Raw genomic sequence first — 20282 nt, 5'->3', positions numbered from 1 at the left:
GTATCCCCTGCATCGGCAGGCGGACTCTCAACCACTTGCGCCACCAGGGAGGCCCCAGAAAGAGATATCCTTAAATCTGAATAGTTGAGTGATCAGAAAAGGTAGAACTAGTTGAGCATTTGGTGGCAAAATAGACCCAAGAGAAAAAACAAATTTGCAATGTTCTATATGAAGAAAATAAACACCATTATTTTATCCCTTAGACATTAATATTATATTCAAGATGATGGTGGTCTTTTTTAGTGTTTGTGAAGAAACTGTCTACAGTATTAAAAACCACAATTAAAATAAATGCCTCTTTATTAAAACATAAATTGGCTATTATGAAAATTCTTCAAGTAGATAATATGAAGAATGAAGCATCATTACAGATTATTAGATTGTAAGAGAGATCTTTGCCAACCAACTCCACTGCGACCTATATACAGGAAAGCTGTGTTATCTGGCACTTTAATGACTGGAATTTTGAATACCCCTCCATGTAAATCTTGACTCCACCTTCCCACTACACCAAGTAACCTAATCCACTATACTACGGGGTTAACAGTATGTTGTTTTCAGGGGTGGTAAAATGGAAGGAGGGAAGGGAAACCGTAAGCGGAATACCACACCTGAGTCATGGATATTAACCCAATCATTTTAGTTCATTTTCACTGTCCCAACAAACTACATCTTAAAAAGCTTTGACTGTATTATCATAACATAGGGAGCAAAGTAAAGCAGATAAACTGGTGTAGGAGGTTACTCTGCATACCAAGGGAAAATAAAAAATATGCCCATCACTTAAAGACCTCCAGAGAACACCAAGAATAATGAGGTAAGAAAGGACCTTTATTTGTGGTACCCTAAACACTTCACCCAAAAGGGGAAACATGAGGTGGGGGGAAGAATAAATCAGGAGCTTGGGATTAACGTACATATACTACTATATATAAGATAGACAACCAACAAGGACCTACTTTATAGCACAGGGAAATCTACTGAATATTCTGTGATAACCTATATGAGAAAGAATCTGAAAAAGAATAAATATATGTATAACTGAATCACTTTGCTGTAAACCTGAAACTAACACAACATTGTAAATCAACTATAATCCAATAAAATTTTTTTAAAAAAGACTTAAACCATAAAAAGTTAGAAACATTTCCCTCCTTCCTGATATCACATAGCGAAATGTTTTCTTGAAATAAATTTTTATGCTTAGGACTTCCCTGGTGGAGCAATGGTTAAGAATCCGCCTGCTAATGCAGGGGACACGGGTTTGATCTCTGGTCTGGGAAGATCCCACATGCCACTGAGCAACTAAGTCCACATGTTGCAACTACTGAGCCCGCAGCTGCAACTACTGAAGCCCATGTGCCTAGAGCCCGTGCTCCGCAACGAGAAGCCACCCCAATGAGAAGCCCACACACTACAACGAAGAGTAGCCTGCGTGCAGCAACAAAGACCCAACACAGCCAAAAAAAAAAAAAATTTTTTTTTATACTTATAAATAAAACATGAATAAACCAAGGAGCCATTAAGCAACTCAGCTAATGCAAATTACAAGAAATCTAGATTAACTGAACGCAAAGAGTTGATTTTTAAAAATAATTTAACACACACAAAAGTCCCCCACGAATCTTTTTCCCCAATAAATATATCTTCAAAGAAAAGCTTCTGTCTGAGCCTGAACAACCTTAGTCACTAGACAACATAAAATGAACAGAAATAAATCCATATTCCAAATAATTATCTGAACTCCTTCAAATGTCATACTTTCTGTTTAAACTGATTTATGGTTTAAAAAAGAAATTACAGGGCTTCCCTGGTGGCGCAGTGGTTGAGAGTCCGCCTGTCGATGCAGGGGACACGGGTTCATGCCCCAGTCCGGGAAGATCCCACATGCCGCGGAGCGGCTGGGCCCGTGAGCCATGGCCACTGAGCCTGCGCGTCCAGAGCCTGTGCTCCGCAATGGGAGAGGCCACAACAGTGAGAGGCCCGCGTACCGAAAAAAAAAAAAATTACAGAAAAAAGTTTAAGAAGTTTTCACTGTTCTACATGTTTATTTGGAAGTTATAAGAATTTATGTTTTGTTTAAATGATGCAAGGCACTTTTCTTTTTGGGGCTTCATTAAACAATAAAACACTGGCTGTGTATATTACATTTTATTTAGAACCATTTTGGACAAAGAAAGAACAGTCTAAGCAACTCTCAAAAGAACACATAACATTTGGCTTTACCAAAAGCAAATGCAAGATGCAAGGAGGTAAGTCACTTGAAACTTCAAACATAATCCTTTTTTGGAGCATCTGGTAGTATAAAGTAAAAAAAAAATCTTTCTATGTATATAACTTATTAAACTATTTTCTATTGAGAAAGCAAATTAGGAAATTGAGAGGAAAGGAAGCTATAATTGGATAAAATGTTAAAGGAAGTTGGCTAACGTTATGTTTCAAACTTAATAAAGGACCAAAGAAAGTTTAGTAAGTATAAGGACAATTAATAAAGTATGCTTTTCTTAAAAAAAAAAAAGAAGAAAACCATCAGTGACATCTATAAGGCAGTCTAACATCTTAAAATGCTGCTCAATATGTAGCAGAGAAGCATGTCTGGAAGCAGCATATAACTGAAAAGAAACTACTTGTTTTTACTATTTAACATTTCTATTGTCCTTAATATTTTTTTTTCCTAAACAGAAACTCTCATCATCTGTAACAGTGCTAAGAGTATCTTCTGTGATAATGGAAATGATCTCTGTTTGTACTGTCCAATATGGTAGCCACTATTCATATATGGCTAATGAGTACGTGAAATGTGGCTAGTGTGACTGAGAAAGTACACTTTTATTTAATTTGAATTAACTTAAATAGTGCACGTGGCTGGTGGTAACCCTACTGCAGTGGTTCCCAACCTTTTTTGGCAACAGGGACCGGTTTCGTGGAAGACAGTTTTTCCTTGGAACGGGGTTTTGGGATGATTTTGGGATGATTCAAGTGCATTACATTTATTGTGCACTTTATTTCTATTATTATTACACTGCAATATATAATGAAATAATTATACAAGTCACCATAATACACAATCAGTGGGAGCCCTGAGCTTGTTTTCACTTGCCACTCACTGACAGGGTTTTGTGAGTCTGCAAGCAATTGATTTATTATGGTCTCTGTGCAGTCAAAACTCTCTGCTAATGACAATCTGTATTAGCAGCCGCTCCCCAGTGCTAGCATCACTGCCTCAGCTCCACCTCAGACCATCAGGTATTAGATTCTCATAAGGAGCGCACAACCTAGATCCCTCACATGCGCAGTTCACGGTAGGGTTCGAACTCCTACGAGAATCTAATGCCACCGCTGATCTGACAGGAGGCGGAGCTCAGGCGGTAATGTGAGCGATGGGGAGTGGCTGTAAATACAGATGAAGCTTCACTTGCTCACTGCCCACCGGCCACTCACCTCCTGCTGTGCAGCCCAGTTCCTAACAGGCCAGGGACCAGTACCGGTCTGTGGCCGGTGTGTTGGGGACCCCTGCCCTATTGGGTAGTATCGTTCTTTAATGTTGCCCTTCAATCAGCCATCAGCCAAGCGGTGGTACAGCCACCACCTGCGTATTTCCAAATTCTTCTTCCTCATGTATTATCTTCAAACCCGTTGTAAGACTGAACAGCACAGTGGTGACATGTTAATTCTGCAGATAGCTTCATATTCCTGAAGGTGTTAGACAACTCCAGAAGTAAGATTCATACACAATTCTCCTTCTTTAACATAAGCAACAGATGTCTCTTGGAGATCCCAATATTTCCATGGAAAATAACTTTTCCTCCAGCTTATAAGCTCCCATCAATAATTTTAGTCCAGGGGGAAAAAGTAACATTTTAACCTGGATTATCTGTAATATCCAAGACTAAATATCTAAATCATCTGTTGAGAGTTTCATTTAATAAAGTTTGGTCCAATATTTCATCTCGTGCATATAATATGGGTTACTCCATATTCCTACACTATAGGTGACTTGCTTTTCATAGCAGATTATAGACCTAAAAACAACTGAGGCAAAATTCCCTGCATCTCTTGTTCCATAGGATAGGTTCAATCCTTAGCATCTTTTTGACACTGCAGAAGGAAAGAGGAACCAGCTTCATGTCCTCCCTTGACCCAGCCTGTGGCCTGGAAGATGGATTGGAAGGATGAAAGTATTGGGTCAGCCCAAGTCTTCAGGCTGGAAGTGGAGGTGAAAGGAGGAGGGGCTGAGTGGTCCCAAGGGCTGATTGGCTAGTGGGTGAATAGGGGGCTTACAATGAACACATTCTAAAGGGCACTGGTGATGCCAGCAGCAGCCACACGGGGCAGGGACGGGTTTGGGAGGCCTGTACCGGCTGCCATGCTGTTACCGTCTCAGTCCCCACAAGTCTCTCGGTACCCTGCTGGCTGCCTGCACTCTAGCACAAGCACAACCCCAACAGCTCCAGTAACTAAAAAAGAATTATTTATGTATGTAATAACTGATACGCAGATCGTGCTAAATTCAATGTTACAAAAGGTACAGTGAAAAATAAATCGCCCTTTCGTAACTGTTGCTCAGCTCTTATCACCAAATGCAACTGGTGCCAGTTTCTTGTCTATCCTTCCCCCTGATAATTATGATTTACTAGCTCTGTCATCCTCTGCTTGAATATTTTAGATTCAATACAAATTTAAAACCAAAAAATATACAGCATTTTAAACTAACTATGTAACAAATAATCAAGTTTTGCCACCTAAGAGATCTTCACCGCCAAATTACAAAATTATTTAGCACATAATGCTATATTCTTGACTCCACGGTCTGTAAGCACCAATGGACAGGAACCACATAACCACGCTGTATAACAGAAAGCATACCTTCTAGACTCTTGTAGAAGAACTGGGCTGCAGGCTGGCCATTTATTAGTTGTGTGACCTCTGACCTTTACTTTCCAACTTTGTAAAATGTGGTTATTACCTCATCTCTACCTATTTCACAAGGTTAAAATAATTCAAAACAATAATACATGTGGAAAGCACGCTGGAAACTCTAATGCTATATAAGTATGAGGTCATTATTATTCATTTGTATCTCCACAGCAACCAGTCCAAACCTGACTAGATGCACAATAAATATTTAATTGAACAGGTGTAAGCACATCTCCTTATTGTATAAATTATATGTTATATATAAGGAATTGATTTTTTCCTAAGTTTACTGAATGAATATAACATAGTGTCAACACAACATCTTTCTTGTGGAGAAAGTTTATGATCTCAAAGATCTTACTCAAATGAAAGGATGTAAATTATTTAGCTGGCTTCTTGATTTTTCTTTTATATTGAGGAAAAATTATCCTAGTAAGAAGGGCAGGTATCAAATCCAGCAAGGTTAACAGCTTTGCCACATGAAACTAGAGCTTTAATAAGGGTTCAAAAGAGAACAGAGATAGTTTGATGTATGAGAAGCCACTCAGACAATACTGAAGATTAAGTGTGCTGTCCAACAGGAATAGAAGATGGTAAGAAAAATACTGAAGTCCTGCTAAGATATCTCCTTACTTTCTTTAGAAGAGATGCTGGCACTCAAAAAGAGCAATTAAGAAAGAAAAAAAACACAGAAAGGATTAATGGAATGGTTAATAAACATCTAAGCCAGAGGGAACAAATGGCTGAATGTAGGGAGAGTCTTTTAGTAGCTTTTGTTGCAGGTTTTCCTTACCTCTTCTGCTGTACTAATGTGTCGCCTCTGAGTTTTCTTGGGGCTCAAAAGATTTCGACGACATGAACCACTCCAAGATGGACTTGGAACAGGCTTAATAGGAAAAGATTTTTCATATGCAGACAAATGACAATGATGGTTTGACTTTCCTGTAAAAGTGTTTGATAATCCACTAAAAAAAGAAAAAAGTTTGTAAGAAAAGACAAGAACAGTAAGTAAAAATCTAACCAGGTGATTATTTTCACTTTTAAGAAATAACAAAAACAAAAAATTAGCAGAATGACAGATGTACCCTGTGAGGGAAATACACAAGAAATGATACATGAGTTGCTGCATTAGGTTCTGTCACTTAGGAGGTCTTAAACTGCCAAACTATGTAATTATCAAACACATAAAATTATATTTCTTAGCGTCTCCATCTATAAGTTCCTTTGGTCAGGAACCATAGACCTGTGTGGTATGACAAAAAGCCTATCAGATTAGACTTCTTCAGAAAACCTGGGTTCTAGGTATGCACCTGGGTTCTAGCTGTGCTAATATGCACACACTTTCTATTTACTCCCTGCAGTCCCCTCTCCCAGCCTTTTGGAGGGAATTATTTTAAGATTAAATATGCAAAGATGGATAAAGCTGAAGCTTCTCAACTGTTTTTCAATTGAATTTAAGTTTCCTAAAAGACCAACAGAGGGCTCCCATCCTCCATTAAAAAAAACTAGAAGGCTTTTTATGAGGCTGCATCACTGACTGCTCCTCCTGCCCTCACTATCTACCTCTTTTGAAGGAGAATTTTGCTTTGTTTCTTTATACCATACATGCCTCAAATAATGGGAAAAATTGGCAAGAAAAATATTTTTGTGAATTCAAAATCCAGTTTTATCTCTAAGATTAGGTTAATAATTTAAAGTTTTTTTCTATGTGCTTTTTCAAATATCATTACCCAGCACAGTACTTGTGCTCAATATAATTAATTTTCTTTCCTTCTGCTGAGGATGAAGAGTAAAGTACATAGCTGACTAAGCTGAACTTATTGAAATGAACTCTTTAAATCAGTACATGTGGTCTGATCCAAATGGAATCAGACTAGGTCTAAAGAAAATTAAAAAGTACATCTATTCCCTCTGACCCTTCAAACTCTAATGTTTCCTATGTGTGTTAGAGTGGGGAAAGGAGCAAGAACTTGGAATTTCAGAACACGGTTCTTTTCTTAGGATGGGTAGATAATGGCTAGGAAAAAATGGCAAGGGCAATATAATTTGCTTGGTAAAGATATAATGAATTCCCCACAATGTCTTTTGTATTTATTTTTCCTAGAGTGTGTGTGTGTGTTTAATGCAAAAGATTCTTCTTCCTAAAGAAACAGTATGAGAGCACTTGCGATGCCAGAAAGCAAGGGTGCTACCAACAACTAACGAGGTTGAGTCAGGCACAGACATAAGCCTGAAGGAACTTCCACTAGCCAAGTTGTGAGAATGTAAGCATTGAAAGAATAATGATTGTAGTCGTGGATTAAAACACACTGAATCCATGACACTGAAAAAAGAACAGAAAAATTCATTTGAACCACATGAAGGGGCGATTAAAATAAAAACTTACTTTGAAAATTGGTAATGCAAAAGAAAGATCTAATCACATACCCTGCCGTCCCAGTAGGAAAACTATTTCAGGGTAACCAAACAGCCCTAACCAATGAGGAAAAAAGCTCTCCCTTATAGCAGAGTGCCAATTAATTAGTGTAAAAGAAATGATAAAATGAGAAAAATACTACTTCATTAACTACTAAAATTATCATCAGGTCAAAGGAGGTCAAAAGGTACAAACTAGGCTTCCCTGGTGGCGCAGTGGTTGAGAGTCCGCCTGCCGATGCAGGGGATGCGGGTTCGTGCCCCAGTCCGGGAGGATCCCACATGCCGCGGAGCGTCTGGGCCCGTGAGCCATGGCTGTTGGGCCTGCGCGTCTGGAGCCTGTGCTCCACAACGGGAGAGGCCACAACGGTGAGAGGCCCGCGTACCGCAAAAAAAAAAAAAAAAAAAAAGGTACAAACTTCCAGTGATAAAACAAGTAAGTCATGGGGATGTAATGTAGAGCATGGTGACTATAGTTAATAATAGCATATTTCATATTTGAAAGTTAATGAGAAAGTAGATCTTAAAAGTTCTCATCACAAGAAAAAAAATTTTTGTAACCATGTATGGTGATGGATGTTAACTAAACTTATTGTGGTGATCAATATACAAATATTGCACCATTATGCTGCACACCCAAAACTAATATAATGTTATATGTCAATTATACCTCAATTAAAAAATTACTATCAGCTAAGGATTATCAATTGATATTAATAACTCCTAGGCTGATTTGAAACTGGTTGTTCATAAAATGCCAAAGTAACCTCATTTAGATTACATTCTAGTCACAAGGGGGAAGAAAACCTAACTGTACAATTAAGGACCAGAGCACTGTCACTCTAATCTAGAGGTCAATCCAGCATCACTAATGATAGGACTGTAGGTTTTCTAATATGATGTAACACAGCATCAGCTTTTATTAAAGTCAAAAATCTAGTTTATAAAATATACAGAGGATAGAGGACAAAATCATGATACTATGGGAAAGCAACTTGTCAAATCCAAAAGGTGGAACATTACGCAGAAAAAAGTCATGTCATAAAAAAAGGGGGTGCTGTTCAAGATTGTAAGAGACTTAAGGGTGATAAATACCAGAGGCGATTTTAAACTGCATACTGCTTTGGACAAACTAGCTGTAAAGGATACTTTGGGGTCAACTAGGAAAACTTAAATATAACTTATTCAGTGTATAAGATAAAATTTACTGAATGAAAAAGAGAAGATGATTGACTGAAAAAGATTACAAAAGAGTATATGAACAACATGAACTCATTTTTGGAAAAAAATGTGTGCAAACAGAAAAATATCTGGAAGGACATGTACTAACACATTACAAAGGTGACCTCTGACTGGTGGGAATATGATGTTTTTATTGTTTATTTGTGCTTATCTGTATTTTCTGATTTTGTACAAAGCATGCACACCGTTTCTATAATAACATTATTTAAAAAAATAACAGCATGGTATTATTGAGGAAAAAAAGCAACTTGCCAAATGATGCATACAGAATATCTTTAATGAAGATAACATATTTTACATTTTATAGTATTACACAGCATATATATCATTCTATATCTAAGCAAGAGAAAGTGAAAGAGAAACAAGCATAGGAAAAGATTTGAAGGAAACGCAAGAAGGGGAAGGGAGTAAGATTGTGAGTAGTGGTCAAGGGATCTTTGGCTTTATTGGCAATGTTTTAACTTTTACAATGTGACTGTGTTAATGAATTCTTATGTAATTTTTAAAAATATTAAGAAGTGGGGAAGACAATCCCTGGGAGTACTCACACATGTTTCCAGAGTCCATGTGCTGATAATCATAAAATAAAAACCATCTTGTTGGTTTCAATCAGCACCAGAAAGCTTAGCTTTGACTAAGCAGGAAACTGAATGATCCCACAGGCCTAAAATCCATCACCAGAGTAATACTTAAGAAGTCATAAATACCATATTAAAAAAGAAATATTTACTAATATAATAAAGTACTTGAGGGAAAAGTTTCTAATCCAAACTTCATCTGCCTTTAATAATCAGTAGAAGTTTGGTGAGGGAATAAGCAGGGCTTATAAGTTAGGCTAAATATGATCAAGTTCTTTCTGAGTCTAATTTTACAATAGAAGTAGTTGACTAAGGTGTAAGGTTGCTTTGGTTTAAGTCAGGTCTCTGCTCACATGAGAGCCTACAAAATGCTGGTTTCTTTGCTACTGAAGTTGCAGAAATTGATCAATTTGCACTTTAAGGTTCAAAATAGCCATATTGATTCTGAAGGGTCCCAATACACTCATATCCACCAAGATTTCCCTCAAAACTCTCCCTCTAATTATAAGATTTGGCTGTCACCAAAATCCAGCACCAAATAAATTAAAAGTTGAAAGTTCAAAATGAATTTGTCCGTATCTCTATGGTTTAAAGTTTAAAAGTGGTGTTACTTTTTAAAAATGCCAATGTAACAACTATCTTATAGCCATTTTCCCTTATATTGGAGGAAGACCTTGTGAACTGAGCAGCCAGAATACTTACCTTGAGGTCTTTCGGGTTTCGAGGTAAAGACTTCGGCTGTTTCTTGATTTTTGTAAAGTTGAACCTGATGCTGGAGTGGAATTTCTCCACTGGCCATTTGCACTCTGGCCAAAGGTTCTTAGGTCTCCTGAGCCAAGAAAACTGTCTGAGGAAGGGTTGTCTAGAAGAATAAAAGTTTGAATAAATCAAACAAATACCTATACTTGTTCTCCATATGACTGCAACCATGTCCAACATTGTATTCCAAAGTAATGTGGCATATCACCATGTCTCTAATGGAAGAAAGATCCCGGTCTCAACTGCCAGTAAAGTCTTCAGTAAGGGAACTTCTACAAACTATAATTGATTCAGCCATACTAACCTGAAAATTGATGAAGGAGCTGAATCCTGCCACAGCCATGTGCCTTATCTGCATCAATGTGACTCCGTGGTGTCCACCAAAAGTCAACATTTTACCCCAACTATATCTTGCAAGCACTCCCAGGCCTGGGCCTGAAAGAAGGTAGGCCAGACCAGTAAGAAAGCAGGTGGAGGGCCAAGGAGAATTGTAATTCAAATGAACAACAGTTATTGCTTAATAAGCAGCTGGTGTCACTTTCTTGTTTTAATTACCATGTTCACGACTCAGTGGCTCTGTCTAAGAGCAGAGATAACCTAATTGCTGCTTATTCTGGCCGGCTTATGGCAGGAATGACCCATCATTATGCATTTGGTTCTGGTATGATAACCTTCAGTCACTTAATGTTATAATCATCAGACATATCAATACTCGGATGCTTGCTATTGCAATCAGACTAAGCGAGGATTAATTATTATTTGAATTTTCTGACTTGTGGCTTACAAACTGGGGTGATAAAAATCTTTCAAAGTTTCAGCTAGGAGTAGAATAATTTTTATAGCCTCCTCTCTCCATCAGCAGGATGGGACAGTTTAAAACAACACCTTCAAAATAACTTCAGATGTTAGGCTATGTAACTGAGGAGCACCAGTAGAAAGACAAAAATGTAACTCTCTACTCCCTGAATTTTGTCTAATGCCAACATCACTTTGAGGATCCTCTTTCAAAGCATTTTACTATGGAACTTGGCACAATATTACGTATTTATGTTACTTAAACTATTTAACATAGCTTTTGATACTCTATCCAAAAAGTTTGGCAGCTGACAAAAGTATCAGTTTTGTATTGTATTGGAATTTTTTTTTAAGCTGATCAGGATTATCAGAATTTAGGCTAAATAAGATGGAAAAAAGGCAGCAGTCAGGGGTGGTATTAGTACCAGTTGATGCACCAGTGGATGACCTCATTAATAATTAAATTAAATTTACTTTCAAAATGAATTACAACCTTTTCCCTTTGTAATCAACAACTATGCTTGACATCTATTACTATTACTATAAAAATAAGAGATGTGAGGCTAATGAAAATGAGTTTCATTAAAGGACCAGAAAATCATTATCTTTAAGCAAAGTAATAACAGTAGAAATCTTCCTCTCTCATACTTTTTTTTTTGGTTGAAATTTGATTAGGGAATGATCTAACTAGAGATGTCTACTTGAGGAATAAGTCTACCAAAAAATGCAAATTTGAGACCAAGGATAAACCAGAGTAGCCTGCTCAATGGCATCTGACAGAGGTCTGGGCTTTAAAATTCAAGGGAAAAGCACAGGATCAGGCAATCTGTTTCACCAGAATAAGGTGGTTCCATCCCCACTCAACGAAATCACTGAATTGTGCTCTACTGCTGATGGGATCAAGCAAAGCTAGAAAGGGACCAACAGGAGGCTGCACACATTCTTTTTTAGTTGACAGTTTAACCCAGTATTCTGTCATCATTAAGAAGTCAGATTGCAAATGTCACAAATAAGATTACTTATGTGTACATACACACACATAGAACTATAGGGAAATACACCAAAATTTTAACTTTGGCTGTGTTCCATTGATAGAATGATGGGGATTTTTCTACTTTTCCCTACAAATTTTCTACAAGGACAGGCAGTAATTTTATGGACATAATGAAAATTTATATTTAAAAAAAAGTGTGTCAGGCAATCACTTAGTATGAAAGTAACCATCAGTTGCTCCTGTTAACTTTCAGATTTATTTAGTTATTATGAATACAGGATGCTTTAATTCACCTTACCTACTAAATGCCTATTTGGCAACCTAATTTAACATATTTTCCAAAGATAAGACATTGACAATGATTCTAAGCATGAGCAAAATCATTTCTTTTCATCTTAAGCTACTTTTCTTTAAGGTTTAAAATGTGTTAATTTTCTTTTCAATTGTGCTCTTAATAAAATCAAGAGGTCTTCAAGTCTGACCAGCACTAAGTTATTAAAGTGAAAATGTTGCATTTTCTCTGCTTTCTAAATTAAAAAAAATGTTTTTAACAGTTTAATCTTGAGATTAAAAAGCAAATATTTAAAAAGCTTGATACAGAGAGGCAGATCCAGTAAAGTATAAATGGGAAGCTCCAGACTCTAGGTTCTGAAGTTTGAGTTTTTCCTGTGTTTGTTTTCATCTTAGTGAAGGAGGATAGTAAGGTAGGAGAGGAGACAAAGACCAGTACAGTCAGAATGAGGAGACTGAGGCAGGTAAACTGGGGACCCACATCTAGTCCAATCAAGAGGTAAGTCTCAAGGTGACTGACCACAGAAATCAATGTGGAAATTATTGGAAAAGAATAGGAGATAAGAGACAATATTCTGCAGGACTTGTAATGAACAAGAATGGGTGTGGCAAAGGAACAAAGTTAAAAAAGTACACAGTAAAAAGATCTGAATTAAAGTCTTTATTATAAGAAAAAAGTATACAGACCCTTGGCATTCACAGATTGAAAGCTCTGATTGTCAGTGAGCAACCTAGAAGGTCTGTGGCATGTCATAGGCTTGCTTGGTCAGGGGCTAAACTTGGCAGAGGCATAAATCTGAATCCTCTGCTTCAGGCTGTATTTTAGAGAATGAATCTAATAGCTCAGCAACCCCATTTCAATATGGTTTTATTATTTGCTGTTGGTATTCTCTAGTCATTATCATGTATAAAGTAACTGTTATGAATCTGTTTCTTTTCCTAAAAAAAATGGCCTTCAAGTGAGAGATAAAAACTCTGGCATGAAATTTTGATATAGGGATCAAGTTGTGGCATGAGGACAAACAGAAAAAATACAACCCTCAAGAGTCATGTAACTGAGTAGAAAGCCAGCACTCTGGTTAAATACCACCACAGTCAAGAATATAGGGACCTGAGATGATCTCAGAAATATCCTTTGTGAATAACAAGGGTCCACTGAAATTTAAAAGAAAAAAGCTAAAACAAATGATTTTAAGTCATGTTATTTATAATAGCTGAAAATGGAGAGGGTGAAGGGGACCTAAACCATAGAGAAAATGAAGGAAATGAAGATACAGGCCCATTATCCTAAATCACAGCCCCCTGGATCCAGTTGTGTTTCTACATTAAAAATTTGGGGGATTTTACAAAGATAACCTGGTATGTACTACGTAGCACTTCTAAGTATAACCTGAAGCAGCACCCTGTTATCAAACATATTGATATATCTACAGTAAAATGTGTAAATATTCATATTTACAGAGATAAATAAAAGAAAACATAAACAGTTAAATGTCAGTTCATGTAGCTTTTGCTAAGTAATGAATTGAGCTCACGTCAGGTTTAGATGTCAAATAAATTATGAAAATATTTTTTGGTTTTCAGAGCTTTTTGGATTTTGGAATTGCACATAAAGGATTGTGAATGTGCATATAAATTCCATGGATTATGAGAAATCAACAGAAAAAGGTAAATAAGAAGAATAACAGGTAAGCAGATGGAAAATTAAAAATATATATATTGGGCTAAAAAATCACATATTTTGAATCATACAATGTGTACATAGATATATACTCAGATAAAAAAACAGAGAAGACCACAGGGTTAAGAGGTGTGTTAGCCAGGAGATCTTGAGTATAATTTTCTATATGTGATTGTTTACTATTAAGCAATTACTTTAAACAAAAACCAAATATTCTGTCCAATGGTAAATCAGCATACAAAATTACAAGCAAACACAGCCTGAGTTCAAATGAAAATATTATCCACTCAACTGTCCTTCCCCTATGATCAATACTAATAAGCTATCAAGCCATACTTCAGGCTCTCTGCTCATCAGAAAGGCCTTTTCAACAATAATGATGGCAGAGTTAACTTCCTGAAAAAATTAACTGATTTTTCTATACAATTATGCACATACTATGTGGACACCATTTCCCACCCCAGAAGAGGAAATCCACTGCCCAGGGTAAAGTACCACCCACCTAAATGATATTTAAATATAATATAAATCTAAAAGAGCATCATACTAACGTCTTTTTAGGGGAGGAGATCTCATCTTGCTGACAAAGAATCCTGAGGAAGCCAAATAACAACAATAATTATTATTTGCATTTCATATTTATTACCTCAACTTATCCTTATAAAAATCCCATTGAAACAGGTTCAATGGTATGGCTAATATTCCCATACTTGGGTCATGTGAGGAGATTAAAGCATGAGGAGTGAAAAGACTTTGGAAGACCACTATAATCTTCCTGGGTCATACTGCCAGGAGACTAACCAATAAAAAACTCTTAAGTTTCCCCAAGACAGAGCCAGATCATTGGAAATCCAAACCTTAGAAAGGGGGCAGATGAAAAGTCAGGCAGGCCAGGGGCTAGGAAAAGCCTAGAGAATGCTGACTTCTGTCATGGATCACAAGTTGAAAAGGCAAGCCCTTGAATATGCAAGCATGGCTGTGGCAGGTGCTAGACAGAAACATGTAGTTAACATTTCCTGCCCTAATGGAGGGACAAGCTTGGGTAGAAATAAATTTTCAGGATTTATGATTTCAAGCAGAATACAAATAGGCTAGCTCTGTGCTTCAAATCAGTACAAGTAACCTTTACATCACATACACATATCTAAAAAAAAAAAAAAAACCCAAAAGCCAAAAACAAAGCTGTATTGCTTTTAACAAGGGCATAATAGACAAGTAGGAGAATGGATTCTAAAAAAAAATCTCCCTTTAAAAAATATCTGGTTGAGACTAGATCTGTTAAGTATTATAGCAACCATACACAGAGAGCTCATTAAAATGATGTTTTAGTGGAGAAAATACCATTTTGCTTTTGACAATGTTTTCACTTTTAGAGACAGTAAACACAAACAACTTGCTAGGAAGAAGTCTGAAAGGTAGAAATGCCTTGACTCCAAGTAATGTGTCATACCTGAATAATAATTTGGATAAGCTGCACTTCTTGTAGAACAAGTATAAGATCGGTCCAAATTTCCTTGCCTGGAAGGTAAAATCTAAACAAAACAAAAGTTTTTTCTTAAACCATATTTTTTACAATAAAACAAAAACATACACTAGGAAAAATATATAATTAAACAAGATTATGACATATTTCAGAATGCAATATAATTAATTATAATTATATATATTATAAATAAATTAAGCTACATACTAGTAAGAAAGGAAAACATGATGAAATGATTAAGGCTTCAAGGGGAAAAATAGGCAAAATATCTGTTATACAACTTAATTCAAAGAATGCTCATTAGAAGGTAATACGTATTTAATATATCCTGTTCTCAAAGCCAGGTGTATCACATATCAAAGCAGCTGACAAAATCAACCTGGTTTTGATTCTCTTGATAACTTTACAGGACAGTTCTTAATCAGAGGTGCTGCTGCACCCCAGTACAAATCTGGAAATGTGTAGATATATATTCAGTTATCAAAATGATTACTGTGGGCAGATGCTACAGGTATTTAGTGCCCAAGGATGCTAAACATTCTGCACACAGCAAGGAATGGTCTCATCCTAATTAGTAATGGCTTCCTACTGAGAAAGACTGCTTTATTAACAGTCCTCAAACCTTGGAGCTTTTTTAAACTGCAGATTCTGATTCAGTAGGTATGGGGTAAAGCCTCAGATTCTGCTTTTCTAATAAGGTCTCAGGTGATGCTGCTGCTGGTCCCTTGAGAAACTAAGCTTTATAGAACAGAGAAATTTCAGAGGTACTGTATATTTTCATAGTTTCCCCCCATTTAACGCTCAGCAATTTTAAGACACCAGTTTAAAAGAACGCTGATCTGTGTATTAGTAATTGTAATATTCAGAGGAATAATAAAGAGTTTCTAAAAGGTATCATTCTCCAAGAATTTATACATAGCCTGGCTCTTATTTAACTTTAATGTATCAAACAGAATTCCAAATACTAGCATTACTGACTGTAAAAAGTTTACATATATTCCTGTGCTTTTGAGTGTGGCATTTAAACTCTATCAGATGAAAACTTAAGCCAAAATAATTCATTAATTAAGGAAAGAAAATTATTACTAACCTGATGGTCAGAAAGTGAAAGCTGGTCCTCTGGAAAACCTGTTTGTGACAGGAGATGGGTTTTAAATATGGAGTTGTGGTTCACTAAAGTTACTTCTCCAGCATCCATCCTCAGCCTATCAGCAGTATCATCTGGGGAAAGAGTCCGGATTAGTTCAAGTCACATAATTCTTCAATACCTACTTTCCTATGAACCAATCTTTTCACCTAATAAAAATGATTTCCCCCAAACACCTCTACAGTCAAATAAAACCGCTCCTTCATAACTCTTGGCAAGAAATCTCAAAATGTCACTGTTAAAAAAACAGGCCCATGTTCAGAAATTGGTTAATTTGGAATCGAGATCATCTACTAAATAGTTCAAAACTTGTACAAGAATAAAAAGAGCTTAATTCAAAGTTTTAAAAATAATGAAATTTTCCCAAAAGAAAATTTTTATTTTAACTGTAGAAAAAAAAAAAAAAAACGGGGAAAAAATTTCACCATTCAAAGCAAATACTCTTAACCCTGGTTTATTTCCTGTTTCAACTCAACAACGTACTTTAAAATTTAATCCACTTGAAAATTTTTTCTGCAAAAAGCATAATTTATTCATATAGCTCTTAACAGATATCAGCTCAGTTACTGTATACTGTGGCAGAACTGTACGTTATTACCATTTCTGAAACCTTTGTTACCATAAAAGAGTTAGAACAGGAACAAGTGAGAGTAAGGGAACTCAGTGATTTATACTGCTATCAGCAATGAGAGAAAAGGGAAACAAATGACCAGGAGAAAGAAGGTAGACTAAACAAAAGGAAAAAACAGTAGAGAGAAGACTAATGTGGACTTAAAAGGAGCATATGGGATGTTATAAGATCAAACTGTATAGATTTTTCAATCTATTCCTAAATTGACTACTAGTCTTGACCTCATACTGTTCCCTGTTATAGACATAAAGTACTATGAATAGCAGAAAATGTTCCAATCACAATTAATTCTCAATGCCACTAGCTAAATGAAATTTAAATTTTACCTTAATCAAATTATTTATCACATAGAGAGCAGTATAATAGTACTAAAGAACAAGGACCCTGGAACCAGTCCCTGAGCTTAAATCCTGGCTCTGCCAGTTATAGCTGTGTGATCCTAGGCAAGTTTCTTAACCTCTGTGTCTCAGTTTCTCAGTCAACAAAATGGAGATAATAATAGAACCTACTAGGTACTAAAGTAAGTCCCCTACATACAAACGAGTTCCGTTCCGAGGGCACGTCCGTTAAGTCCAATTTGTTTGTAAGTCCAACAAAGTTAGCCTAGGTACCCAACTAACACAATTGGCTATATAGTACTGTACTATAATAGGTTTATAATACTTTTCACACAAATAATACATAAAAAACAAACACAAAAAATAAAGAAAACATTTTTAATTTTACAGTAACTTGAAAAGTACAATAGTACAGTGCAATAAGACGGCTGGTGATTCTTAGCAGTACCACCTACATTACTGCTGCTTTTACGCTTGCTTCCAGACATCCTGGGCTTGAAATAAAGACACCGTACTACTGTACTCTATACAGTACTGTACAGTAAAGTACACAAAAGCACAAAGACTTGTAGAGGATGCACGCAAGTGACAATGTACGCCAGACACGTGAACTAACTTACGTGACTGGACACGCAAACGCACGTTTGCATCTTTGAAAAGAAAGTTCACAACTTGAAGGTTTGTATGTAGGGGACTTACTCTATTAGGTATTTTAAGTACTTAAAAAACAAGGCCTTGCACACAGAAATGCTTGCTACTGTGTATTTAGCTTTTTCAATACAATGAATGACAAAATGCTTTAAAATGTTGCTGTAAACAATATCCCAACCAAAAGAAAATTGTTTGGTATACTGTATTGCATAATAAGGATGAGATCTCCTTTAAAATTATTATTAAGCACAAAGACACAAATATTGAAAATATTATTAAGCACAAAGATGCAAATATTCTTTCACTCCAGCTTATCTAATCAGAGTAACTAAAAGGACTGAACACCACTTCATAGTCAGTCTTACCCATGTCAGGTGTTTTCACATCACTGACTTCAGCAAAGATACAAAGTCCTATAAAAGAAGACAGAAAATAGAAATGTTACATTCTGAAACATCTCTTTCATGTCATTACAGAACAGGAAGCCACTCAGAAGTGACACTTGTATTCTTAGTGGAGAAGAATATAACATGGTAAGGCAAGCTGATGGGACAAGAACGGGAACTAAAACTAGCCTGAGGTAGTTCCAAACATTTCTGCAACATGTGTAATACTAAAGAGCAATTATGGACTACCCATAGAATCACAGATTACAGCACAAAGCAGGTTAGGAGAGCCAACCCTTTGCAGATTAATTTGCATATGATCATAAAGTTAATGACTGCACTGAAATTACAACCTAAGCATTCTTCCCAATCCATTACTCTTTCTATTACCTCATGCTAAACCATTTTATTTTATTTTATTTGGACCACTGTTAAAGTCTTTATTGAATTTGTTACAATATTGCTTCTGTTTTATGTTTTGGTTTTTTGGCCTTGAGGCACATGAGATCTTAGCTCCCTGACCAGGGTTCCCCCTGCATTGGTAGGTGAAGTCTTAACCACTGGACCACTAGGGACATCCCACTAAACCATTTTATAAACAAGTGACAGATAGTGTGGTAGTCCTGTTAGGACTTCTCTTCCATACGTCTTAGCAGCCAAACAAAAAGTTATCAAGGAACACTTCGCAGTTGTACTAAGTACTTTTCCCCCCATCATTACTCAAACAGTTGCAAACCAAAGCCCCTCTGCCTACATGAAATTGTTTTTTTCCTCGATATATCTAATTTGCCCAGAAAAAGAAGTTAAAAGCCTAACTGGTGGAACTAGGTTAATAAATGTACCCTTGGACACAGGCTTCTTGGCAGATCTACAATAGGAGGAGACTAGAGATGGTACATATATATAGTCATAATCTTATCACATATTTTTAAAAAGATTGAGCACTTCACCAAATACATAGCACTATCAGAGCTTCAATCTAAGGAAACTGCATGATGATAACAGGAATTCTTTACAGCCCCAATAACGAAGTGCACACATAAAGGAAGGCTGCTTGAGCTCTTCCTGGCATAGGTACAGACTAAGCAGAGTAATCATCTGATTACCTAAGTCTTGCCAAGGAGGTTTCCCAAAGAATTTAAGCCCTAGGTTTAGGCTTCAAATATATTTCCAAATGCTCAACTTACTAAAAGGTTTCTATCTGGTAATTCTACAGATTATTCTTTCCGCTTCTTTCTTTTTTAATAAAGCCAAATTCCCTGGTTCCCCCATTAAGGGAAAAAAAAATCCTATCAACCAATAAACTAGCAGTGGCTTTTTCACATTTCACTCTTTCAGGTCATCCCATAACTGTCATTGCTAGTCTTTTTTTTTTTTTTTAACAAACCTACCCTTTTAGTATTTATTTAAAGTTTCATAACACACCTGTTTGGCTTGGGTGGGGAGGGGTGAGGGGACATTTTTTTCAGGTTTAGTTTTAAAATATTTGCTCATTTTCTACTGTCCAATCATTTCAGCACTTCCAAAGGTTCCCTAGGACACTTTGCCTCTCTTCTCTCCCTGTCCCCCAGCCGCCCCCAGCTCTGGGGGCCCATGGGCCAGGAGTCATCACTAGTCCTTTTTGTTGTGTTAAGAAGAATGCCAATTTAAAAGCCTGGTGCCCATTAGAACAATCCCATGTTAACTTCCTTTGCATTGCTGAGATAGATGTGAAGAGGGAAGCAAGCAAATCAAAGAATGTTAGAGATTATGTCCAGAGTGGTTAAGTGACTTGCCTGAAATCACAAAGATGGGGCAAAGGGAAGACAAAAATCCAGGCATCCTCACTTCCAAGCAAATGTTCTTTCAATAAACAACACAAAATTTCACATCCTTTAGCATATCCTTATTCAAGGATTCATACACATTGGCAAGATAAAAGTAATCCCTAGCTAATTCTGGGGAATCCACACTTTTTTTATAATTGTAAGAATT

General features: G+C 36.5%; 1 protein-coding gene across 2 annotated transcripts in view; it reads right to left on the bottom strand.

Moving 5' to 3' along the window:
• The window catches only part of SENP1 (SUMO specific peptidase 1), a 57957-nt gene that overhangs the window by 35376 nt on the left and 2299 nt on the right, over nucleotides 1–20282 (bottom strand). Inside the window, exons 3-8 of one of the 2 annotated variants that reach the window (XM_060112750.1) lie at nucleotides 18288–18335; nucleotides 16246–16376; nucleotides 15123–15204; nucleotides 14224–14265; nucleotides 9855–10014; nucleotides 5711–5882 (exon numbers count right to left, since the gene is read on the bottom strand). In XM_060112750.1, coding sequence (XP_059968733.1) covers nucleotides 5711–5882; nucleotides 9855–10014; nucleotides 14224–14265; nucleotides 15123–15204; nucleotides 16246–16376; nucleotides 18288–18335 — 635 coding nt within the window. The remainder of the gene's footprint in view (nucleotides 1–5710; nucleotides 5883–9854; nucleotides 10015–14223; nucleotides 14266–15122; nucleotides 15205–16245; nucleotides 16377–18287; nucleotides 18336–20282) is intronic. The other variant, XM_060112751.1, reaches the window with a different exon arrangement.

Source organism: Mesoplodon densirostris, chromosome 11, assembly GCF_025265405.1.
Source record: "Mesoplodon densirostris isolate mMesDen1 chromosome 11, mMesDen1 primary haplotype, whole genome shotgun sequence".
In the NCBI taxonomy this organism is placed as follows: domain Eukaryota; kingdom Metazoa; phylum Chordata; class Mammalia; order Artiodactyla; family Ziphiidae; genus Mesoplodon; species Mesoplodon densirostris.
This window is presented reverse-complemented; position numbering and strand designations above follow the sequence as displayed.